At 48.8% G+C, this 10,338-nt stretch overlaps 3 protein-coding genes across 3 annotated transcripts; 1 reads left to right on the forward strand and 2 right to left on the reverse strand.

The window, feature by feature from the left end:
- Positions 1-245: 245 nt before the first annotated feature.
- ANOM_007266 (uncharacterized protein) lies at positions 246-4,052 on the reverse strand (the record flags this gene model as incomplete). Its single annotated transcript, XM_015552522.1, has 8 exons — positions 246-621; positions 704-820; positions 1,769-1,889; positions 1,972-2,317; positions 2,968-3,611; positions 3,664-3,813; positions 3,869-3,968; positions 4,028-4,052. 8 exons carry the CDS (start codon positions 4,050-4,052, stop codon positions 304-306), a joined length of 1,821 nt encoding a protein of 606 aa, XP_015405239.1. The 3' UTR covers positions 246-303.
- A 971-nt stretch (positions 4,053-5,023) lies between these two features.
- On the forward strand, positions 5,024-7,902 carry ANOM_007267 (kinesin family protein; the record flags this gene model as incomplete). Its single annotated transcript, XM_015552523.1, has 6 exons — positions 5,024-5,386; positions 5,435-6,485; positions 6,535-6,659; positions 6,716-7,246; positions 7,298-7,358; positions 7,423-7,902. 6 exons carry the CDS (start codon positions 5,024-5,026, stop codon positions 7,752-7,754), a joined length of 2,463 nt encoding a protein of 820 aa, XP_015405240.1. The 3' UTR covers positions 7,755-7,902.
- A 198-nt stretch (positions 7,903-8,100) lies between these two features.
- Positions 8,101-10,338, reverse strand: ANOM_007268 (histone transcription regulator 3; the record flags this gene model as incomplete). Its single annotated transcript, XM_015552524.1, has 4 exons — positions 8,101-9,525; positions 9,586-9,741; positions 9,806-10,028; positions 10,081-10,338. Coding segments are annotated over 4 exons (1,998 nt in total), but the record flags the coding sequence as incomplete, so codon positions are not given.

Here is a 10,338-nt window from a genome sequence, read left to right on the forward strand (position 1 = left end):
ATTCACATGCGGAGCAAGGTAAGACCCTGTCCTAGAAAAGATTTGCAATGCTAATGAATGGCACAGACATCGAATATGAGAACTCCCAAACCTGTCCCTACAGTCCCCCAAATGAGATTTTGGCTCGAATGAAATAATGGCAGTAGCGGATATGTACTCTTGTGTCTTCTTATTTTCAGCTTGAACGTAAAGCCAGCCAGGTACCTCACCTTTCAAAGATGAAATATTGTCCGGTCAACGAATCTCCCTCCGAGAGCAGCATCACGGAGTTAAGCCTGGTAATCGCGCTTCTAGATAACCACCCTATGCGATCGCATACTTCCTGGTCCACTCCCGTGCGATTTCGTCATAGCGTGCGCGGTCATTCTTGTACTGTTCTGCGATACGGCCCTCAACAGCATCATCAGGCATAGGCTCTACGAGCAGCTGACGCGCGAACTCAAGCACCGCTGCGATCTTGGAGCTAGGCTTCCACTCATCAGCCCGCAACATGCCCAGACACATGCTGCCCTTGTCATCGTTGGTCACATTGGGGTGGTAAATCTTGGTCCCGAACGAAACGGATGGCGGCTTGAAGGGGTACTCAGTGGGAAGACTGAGTTTGACTAGGAATCTGCCAGTCTGATTCAGGGGAATACGGGTCAGTGTTTCACTGCGCTAACATCAAAGCAGGATAGGAGCTCTTCCGTCTCCTAAGACTTACGTGATACGGTGAACCTTCTGGGCCGTCCATATAAACCTTCCATTGGTAGATATCCGACTCGTTGGCTAGCTCGACTGTAATGCCCTCTGGAGGAGACGCTGTGAGCTCAGCTAATTCCTAGTAAATTGATTGTTAGCCCCTCTGTTTGATGAATAATCACTGGGAGCTCTATCTAGGACGAGACGTGAAACTTGTGCATACCTTGGCTATTCTTTTGCTACCCATCGTTTCAAGTTGTTTTTTTGGGAGGGCCCGAAGAGCAAATGTAGGAGGGGAAAATTCAAAAAGAGGGTAATAGCTCTCGAATAGACGGAGCTCTATTGGGTTAGATGATGAAAGTTGGGGGATCTTGTTTAGAAGAATAAAGAATACCCCAGAACTGATACACAGTCAAAGAACCCGTGTGACTAAAGATTGACGCAGGGGTTGAAAGGACCGCAAGCGTTAAAGAGAGTGTGTTGTCCAAAGTCGAGTCATCCACCTTCGAGCTCAAGCAGTTGGCGGGGCCGCCGAGCCGATCAGGCGGGGCGGAAAGTTGAATGAATGGACGACGTCAGAGCGGCCTTGCGTATTGAATGTTTGCTTTATTTAGCAGGGACGGGCTTCATCTTTTCATCCCCTTTTTGTTGGCGCTTATGACCCCCTCCGCTGAAAAGAAGTCCTTTGCGCACAATTCATGGTGGCAAAGCTATGCGTTCAATTTTGCTAGGATGGCATCTGTGGACCCCTCTGACTATTGGGTACTATTATTGCCGCGTTATTTGCTGTGCAGTGTGCACTATGGCCCCAGGGTTGCATCGGGCGTTACTATTAGAGCTATAATTACCCGCCCCCGCGATCCATGCACAGGATCTCGTCTACACAATACGCTGAATCAATATCACCCAGGAAATAACAACCAGATGTCAGCAGTACTCATTGCCGAACTCCAATGGTAAAAAAGTGCTACTACTCTCTTTGTAACATGACCATCAATCCCATAATTCCAAGGAGGACTGTCTTAAGCCACGGGTGCTCGCTGAGCAAAATAGTCACATATCCCACCATGGGGATATACCCCCGTACGCTGCCAACAATGTCTTCCTCGCGATTGAGATAGTCCTGGCCTCGCGCGTACAGCTCAACATCGTCAGCAATGTTGTTGTCGCCCTTAGTAAGAAGCATGTTGTTGGGGATCGGTGAGGACCTAGACGGGCAAGGGGTGATCCGTTAGTGATGAGATTCTTGTGACACTTAATGCATCAAAGAGAACAAAGGGCTGGACATACTCGGAAATCTCCTTCACCTTCTTCGCCTTTCCTTCGATTTCTGGGAAGGTTCTCACGACGCGATGCACAATCGGGATGTCCTTGCCCCGGACATTGTAGACGACGATCTCGCCTAGCTCAGCTCGCGGGCTTCGATTCCATAGGAAAAGTAGATCTCCCCTTTGGAATGCCGGTTCCATACTACCGGATAAAACAACTACAACAGGGCTGGAGGATGCGGTGAACACGGAGAGGCCTTTCCACATCATGAATGCAGTAGAGAGCACCAGCGCGAAGTTCAGTGCCTGGGCAAGTGACTGCCGGGCGTGGATAGATTCGACGAGAGAAATGACAACATTTTGGCGACCTAATTCGGAGGGACGAGGTCGATTCAATTACCGAAATATTGAGAATAAAGGCGCTTGTTCAATTGTTTGTTCACGGTCGAGTTGAGAAACAGCTTATGCCTGTGATTCGCGGCGGACGAAGCTTCGGGGGTTCGAAGGAGAGGATATTCGCGGGTAACGGTGGTATGAAGAGATAACACGTCCGATATTAATGTCGCTCAGTAGTATGTATTAGCCGTGTTACGCTTTTCAACAGACGGCTGCTCGTGGGTGGTTGTCCGCCGGTTGGGCAAGGGAGAGGTGTCCTTCAATGTTGCCCGTACCAAAAGGCCATGTGGTTCCATTGCGGCTCTCGGTAGCTTTTCCGTGCAGACCCAACCGTGCATTTTGATTGGACTAAACATGAACTATAGTACAACATCCCCATATGAAAATAATAGTACGACCAACGGACTAGTCGATTTCCAAATTCAGTTTCATGATCATAATCGAGGCTATCTCTATACAGAATGGTATCCGATGAATGGCACAGGGAAATAAACGAAAACCAAGACAAAACAAGGCAAAGCAAAAGCAAAGCAAAACAAAACATAAACTATTTCAGACCCTAGTTGATGGCTGCTGGTCAACCTCCCAAAACCTCTCTTTCTTTCCCTTTTTGTGACCATACCGACTATATCGAAAGGATCGAAGAGAGTAAGTAAAAATGGCCGACGATCCTCGTAACCGGGTCCCTCCACTTCAGTCACACCATCCGTTGCAAGGTAAATTCGGTTTGAACGTGGAAGCCACCGCATGGGATGGAAGACGTTGAGGAGGGTAGTGTTAAAGAACATAATGACTGTCTCAAATACCCAGAAGAACCATTCATCCTTAAGAATAGGGCTCATATCATCGATGTTGCTAGTGTTCAGACTTGCAGCTGTGAAATACTCAACAGTTCGGTAGATAGTGCGTATGGTGATGAGTGCACAACTGCAATACAACACATAAAGGGCCTTCTTGACCTTAGTATTCAGAACGCCAGCGCGATGGCAGTTGTAGTAAAACTTGGTAGCCAGAGCAACAAACCCCGCCATCAATGCGAGTTGCAAGATCAAGGCAGCTTTGAGTAAAGCCTTGCCTGTATTCTGCGTACTTTCGGGATTGCTCGTATTAGCAACCAATGCTGCTCCATTTGCTGTTATGATCTCGATCACGATACCCATTGCAATGAATGTGGTGAACACCCGACCAGGATGAATTGGAGAATGATACGGGATATAGTATAGGATACGGCCCAAAGTGAAGAAGTTGGCTCCCTCATAAACAGGACTGACACTCGGTTAGCTTTTTCAATCACTCATTTATCGTAAAGAGGACTTACGGCCCAGCTAAAAGGAAGACAGTGCTCGAAATGAAAACACCCAGATCGTCCCAATGCCCGAATGCCCCAATGGTACGCATCACAAACCCTACTGTGAAGAGTAAAGCAGACCAAGGTAGTAGGCCTGTTACTTTCCAGGATTTGTATTTGCTTCGTAGGAATAAGATCAGTCTCGAGCCTCGGTGATACAGTATGTCCAACATACAAGCACTGATAGCCATGCATTATACCGGATAATGTGAAAAGAATTGCAAAAGCGATCGGGGCGCCTTTATTTGGCGCATAGTACCAGAGGCTTCCCTCCTCTGTGTTTGCTAAGTCAGCGATGAACAGTTGTTGGGGGCAAGTCGGGGGGGAAACATACGGTAGGGCGATCTTTTATCGATCATAGTCCTTAGCTAGCACTGAAGATATAAAAATTCGTATAGAGAGAGAAAATATACTAATACTTGATAATGGCTTGGAAAACAACCAAAATGATAAACACAGTCTAAATTCTTAATTGTTGTTTTAGAAGTTATGGCTATCTATATATCAACAACCGGCCTTCGAGGAACTATCAACGAGCCACAAGCGAAAACGAGCTGGCCTAAATAGGAAAGGGGAAAATAGTTCTGGATCTGGTTCACGTTCAGTACAAGCCTCAATGAGTGCCCAATGACACAGTCAGACCAGCCTCAATCTAAATTGTGGTAGAGGTGGATTTAGTGGGTACCGTTCTTTCTGGGTTGGTTTAAGCAATTTATCTTACCCAAACCGAACAGTTTCTGGAAATGAGGCTAATTTTAAATGCCATACTCGTTGTCATCTGAAATCGCACTGGAGGCTTATTACGTCTGGGATCGTCAATGAGGATCGAAATATACTACCGGGCGCATGCATGGTGACATGGACTTCGCTAGTCACCATCTATTTTGTGGCTCCGCTTAACGAATACGAGAAGGGCTGAGCCAAGTAAGTGACCAGAGGAGGTACTAGGCTATCACGAGGCGGGACCTCGTATAGAGAGTTTCGAAGTCATGAAAAACAGACCCTGACAGTGGACAATGCATGAGGTGTGTGTTGTTTGACGTAACAAAAGTGGTATTGCTTAGGGCTGCACCTCGGGATGCTGGATTTTGGCCTGATGAAGGGGGCATGAACGCCATTTCGGCTGATGAGGATAGTTGCCTGGGCAACATGACACTAACCTAAAGGGGCATGACTGCCTCAACATGACATCTGAAAGTGGAAACCCATCAACTGCTTCACGTTATCACGATCCGACTAACCAGGCCAACGTGGAGACAGCGATACTAACCCACTTGTTGCTGTCGTGTCTCCTCCTATGTGAACAGCCGACAGACAAGGACCCGCAGCTATGAATCCAGCGAAACCCTCTCAATCGTCACTATTTCAGGTGTACCTCCGCCTTCGTCCGCCCATCTCTCAGCAAGATGACCAGGTTGAACGATGCTTAACAGTCGAGTATCCTGAATCTCAAGATGTCGTTGAAATTGGCCAAGAGGCTCCAGCTCCAGCGGCAACTCATATTATTCTACAACCACCAAGCGATGCTAGAAAGCGGGCAGTTGAGAAATTTGGCTTTACCAAGGTTTTCGAAGAGTCGGCTTCTCAGTTAAGTGTGTTCGAGGACACGGGACTCGATTCAATTATACGGGGAGTGTTGCTTGAGGGAAGGGATGGCTTGGTCGCTACATTAGGTGTGACAGGAAGTGGAAAGGTGGGATCAAACGGAGCAAGATATGAAGCGGCGCTGACGGCCATGTAGAGCCACACCATCTTGGGCTCGAAGACCCAAAGAGGCCTCACCCAGATGAGTCTCGATGTGATTTTCAAATCGTTAGCATCGACAATCAAACCACCAGATAATTCTATCAATCCCCTCCTTTTGTCCTCAGTTGCGTCGTCGGACCAGTCAGAATCGCAGATATTCACGGCACAGACGTTTCTCGAGGCTGTGTACGGAGATCAAAGTGCCGATCGTGGTAGGAATTCTAGAGCACAGACCCCAATGAGCTCCTCCAGAGCTCAGACTCCTCTGACGGTATGCTTCCCTCCCCAGCGCCAATTGCTCAGGTCCTTGGTTTTGCGCCCTCAAGTCCCCTGTCCAAGTCCTTTTTGCGGCCAAAATGTGGTGTATAGCCTACGCAATGGATATTCCCCAATCTTGAGCCACATGAGCCGCCTTAGCCAAAATCTCGCCATCAAAGCGAGCCCTAGACAAATGGTCCCTGGCTTTTCCCTTGCACTTTCATACACTCAGCCTACCTTGATTGAGCTGAATCACGCTAAACAATCTCAACACTTAAAGGAACCGGCCCCTGCCATTATTTTCCCTCGACGTAATCTGCCCCAGCGGCCAAATGTTCCACCTCGTTCGCCCGATGTTAGCCACCTCACATTGGAACTGAACCCTAACTCTGAATATATTGTACTGGTGTCAATGTATGAAGTCTATAATGACCGCATCTTTGACCTCTTGTCGCCAGCGATAGTGCCAGGCCAAGGTAGTACCGTATCGCGAGGGGGAACCACCCAGAAGGACAGACGAAGACCCCTCCTTTTCAAGTCTACTGAAGGATCTCCCGACAGAAAGGTTGTCGCGGGCTTACGCAAAATAGCCTGCAGTAGTTACGAAGAGGCACTGGCCATCCTCGAAGTCGGACTTACTGAGCGCAAAGTCACAGGTACTGGCGCAAACAGTGTCAGTTCCCGAAGCCATGGATTCTTCTGTCTCGAAGTCAAGAGAAGGATGCGCAACAAGAGAACGGGAGAAGAAACATGGATGGGCAACACTCTCACAGTGGCAGATCTTGCTGGTAAGGTGACAAATAAAGGCATATCGGAACGATGCTAACCGTGTTCTAGGCTCCGAGCGTGCAAGAACCGCCAAAACAGCTGGATCTACCCTGGCTGAAGCGGGCAAAATCAACGAAAGTCTGATGTATCTCGGTCAATGCTTACAAATGCAGAGTGAGATACAAGAGGGGAAGGTATGATTTACTTTCACGCTTACGAGCGTCCGCTTCTGTCTTGCTAATTATCATAGACTGCGCTGGTCCCATTCAGACAATGCAAGCTCACCGAGCTACTATTCTCAAACTCATTCCCATCATCTAATCAGACGTCTGGTCCCAATCGCCACCCGCAGAAGGCAATTATGGTAGTAACCGCTGATCCCCTCGGGGACTACAACGCAACTTCGCAGATCCTGCGTTATTCGGCGTTGGCGCGGGAAGTCACTGTGCCCCGGGCTCCATCTGCGACCGAGTCTGTCTTCTCTGCTACAGTTGAACCTCGCAAATCTTCTGCTAGCGGACGCTCTACACCGAATATGGCAACCAGTGAAGAGCTCGACAAAGCATTAGCCGAAATCAACAGACTGATGAAGGAGAATGAGGCACTTTCCGTGAGATTAGCAGAAGAAGAGATCATGAGAGTAGAATTAGATATGAGACTGAAATCTACCGAAGAAACATGTCTCATGATCGAGCAGGAAGTGCGCGAAGAGTGCTGGGCCGAAATGGATGAGAGGATGGAAGAAGAGAGAAAGAAGTGGCAAATTGCGCTGGAGGAACAGGTGAGCACCTTGACTTGTAGACAACTTTTACAATATCGCTGATCGTTGCAGGCTGGCCATAACGATGAACACCTTGATAAGAAGATCGAACTATTGTCTCGTGGCTTCCAAGGTACTGTTTCCACGCCTTCCCTTATCCCTCGATAGTCTGTGGTCAAACTAACAGGTGCACCTAGTCCATACAGATCCCGAGCCTTCTAAGGATGAGAAGGTGGAAGAACTGGAGTTTGAAATTGACCAGCTTCGCAGCAAGGTTACATCATTGGAACGTGAACTGATGTGCCGGTCTCCTACAAAGAAGTCTAAATCCAAGAATACGCTCGAGCCGTCTCGCAACTCCAACATTCTTGGTCGCGAAAGTGACATTGACATGGCTCTCCAGCGGATGGATCAGTTGAAGCTTGCAGACAGCATGTTCTCTCCTGCTCCACCTGCGAACTCCCCTGGGAAGAGGCTAAGAAAGATGGCAACCCGCAAATGGGATTTCGCCCCCGAGGAAGACATCTAAATCCCCTGATGATATATTCCGTGAAGTCGGATTGAAGTTTTGACATGCCCTATCCCATGTTCATCTTTCTTTGACTTGACACATTGGAACGCTTATTCACTGTACATTATATGAAAAGGATCATGGGCGTTATGCTTTGGCTTGTGATGTTACGACATTTCATGTATAAATATTAATTCTTGTTTATGGTACACATTTTAAAATACCACCTTTACCGTATACTTCCTCGCACCTGAACGCCTTTTACCATAGCAAATTAGAAGCAGATGATAGAAATCATGCAGCCGTAGGAGTTGGTCCTGAGATATCAGTGAAATCATGAAAAAAGCTTTAGAGTCTGAGCGCCTCAGATATCCATTGCCTCAGAATCAGACACATGGTCACTTTCCTGGTCAACCTCAGGAGCTGCGGGTTGCTCGCCTCCCTCGTCGACTTCCATTTGGTTGGGTTCATTCCCGTCAACTTCGCCCTCAGGCTCGCCATCACCTTCCCCCAGCGCTTCTTCTTCCCCAGCGGCTTCATTATCTTCTTCGTCTTCTCCCTCGCCCTCTCCGTCGATCTCGCCTTCATCGCCTTCAGCACCCTCCTCGCCTTCCTCTACCATAGTCTCACCTTCATCACCAAGATCAGCATCTTCATCCCTATCACCGTCTTCTTCCCCGTCGCCAGCCGCTTCATTAGCTCCATCCCCATCAGCGCTGGCCGGAGCCGACATTTCCACCTCCGGATCCAAAGATCCCCTATCCTGTAGATTAGGGAACAACAAGCTGCGCTCTGCCGCAAGCTTAGACAGTTTCTCATCATCTATCTCACTCAGCTCGCTTTCATCATCGGCACTGTCATGCAAGCTATTGGGGATATCGCTTTGTTGCCCCGAGGCCAGCTCATCAGCCGCCGCAGCGGACGTAGCTGTATCCTTCGTTTGCGCGGGAGCGGAAGTGACTGCGCCGATGGCGTGGGATGGTTCACTTTCTGCAGCGGTTGGTGCTTTGGCGACAGGAGCGCGAGGCGCGAGTTTGCGTTGGACAATTGTCTCAGCCCGTTTCTGTATGTCCCGTCTTGCAATGCCCTTTGTACGGCCACGGGGTGCCGGGGCTTCGGATGCAGGCGCGGAAGTCGGGGGCGTAGGGGTGTCTGCGGCGCCATCGCTGGCCATGAGGAGGTGGTCTACCTTCATCTTCTCTTTGTTTTCTTCGTTCGCTTGTTCGATGACGTTGGGCATGTTGACCTCGTATAGGCGGGAGTAGATGTCGGCGATGAGGTCTTCTAACAAGGAGACTTTCATGAGGTTGTTGTTTAACTTCTTCAGCTCGACGGCATCGCGAAGAAGTTCGAGGAGTGTTATGCTCTCTGGAGCTAACTGCGAGAGGCCTTCTAGGCGAGCTGTGTTTGCGACGAATTCGTCCCATCCGATGGGTTTGAAGACGCTTTCGTCATGTCCTTCGTTGATGTTTCCTGCTTTTCGTATGACTCGTGCATAGGTTAGACAGAGGTCTTCCCATAGTTTGGCATGGTTGATGAAATCGCCCTGCTTTTTCCTGACCCGACGAAGTAGTTGGTCGAGGCTTGCACGATCATCCAGCTGTTCTAGTAGAGCCACGAAGAAATACACGTATCGTGTCGTGTAGACGAAGTGTCTTCCGGGACGCTCATTCTCAGGCCTCCACACCTGGATCGTCATTGTCTTTGTGAATATCTGGTGTGTAAGTTCACCCTTGGCTCCTGCAGCTGCAGCAGCGTCCTTGTCATCATCATAGGTGATATGTGCAGCCTAGTCCAGGTAAGCCTTGGTTCGCTACAGCTAATAGATAGTGCAGATGATTAGACTTACCCTGACAGCCATGCGATGATGCCAGTTCGATTTGTCGGCATGCTTCAAGTTTCGAATGACAGCCAATATATATGGCTTCCAAGGGGCACCTTCCTCCGGAGGTGGCACCTTTCGTGCCCAAGGAGTGGCCACAAGAGTCTTGCTTCCTTCAGCCGGCTGGAAAGAAAAGTTAACTGCCGCTCACACATGGTCAAAGCCAACCCTGGGGGATGTTGCGTACCGTAACTACTCCTCTGTGCACGAGTTTGTGAACAATAGATACGAGCTTATAGTGAGGTTCGAAGATAGGATCGGACCGAGAATCCCTCTTCTGGGGCAGTGCATCAATAGCATCGAGCAGAGAATCTAGGAGATCATCAAGGTGAATATGCCTTGATGTGCCCCTGACGGAGTCATCACAGCTGAACATCTTCCAGAGACATTTACTTAGCATGTAACGAGTCCTAAGTCACAGTTAGTGGCCACATTGTCAGTTCTAGCTAAGGAAAGACATACATCCAACTCTTGGGTTTATTGGGAATGGCACGCTTAAGGAGGTAGCTGGCAAGGTTCCAGACGGAGTACAACTTCATCTCCTTGAAGGGGAGCGCTTCATACATCTGCTGGTTTTCCTCACTATTGTAATGTCGAGTAAAATCGGAAAGGCTAAAAGCCGCCATGGATAAGGGTTCTCGAGACGATGAGTACAGACGAATTCCAAAGTCAGTGTAGAGGTCGGATATAAGTGCTCGAGTCTCTGGCGTAGGATCGGCG

This window comes from Aspergillus nomiae, assembly GCF_001204775.2.
Source record: "Aspergillus nomiae NRRL 13137 chromosome Unknown contig00215, whole genome shotgun sequence".
In the NCBI taxonomy this organism is placed as follows: domain Eukaryota; kingdom Fungi; phylum Ascomycota; class Eurotiomycetes; order Eurotiales; family Aspergillaceae; genus Aspergillus; species Aspergillus nomiae.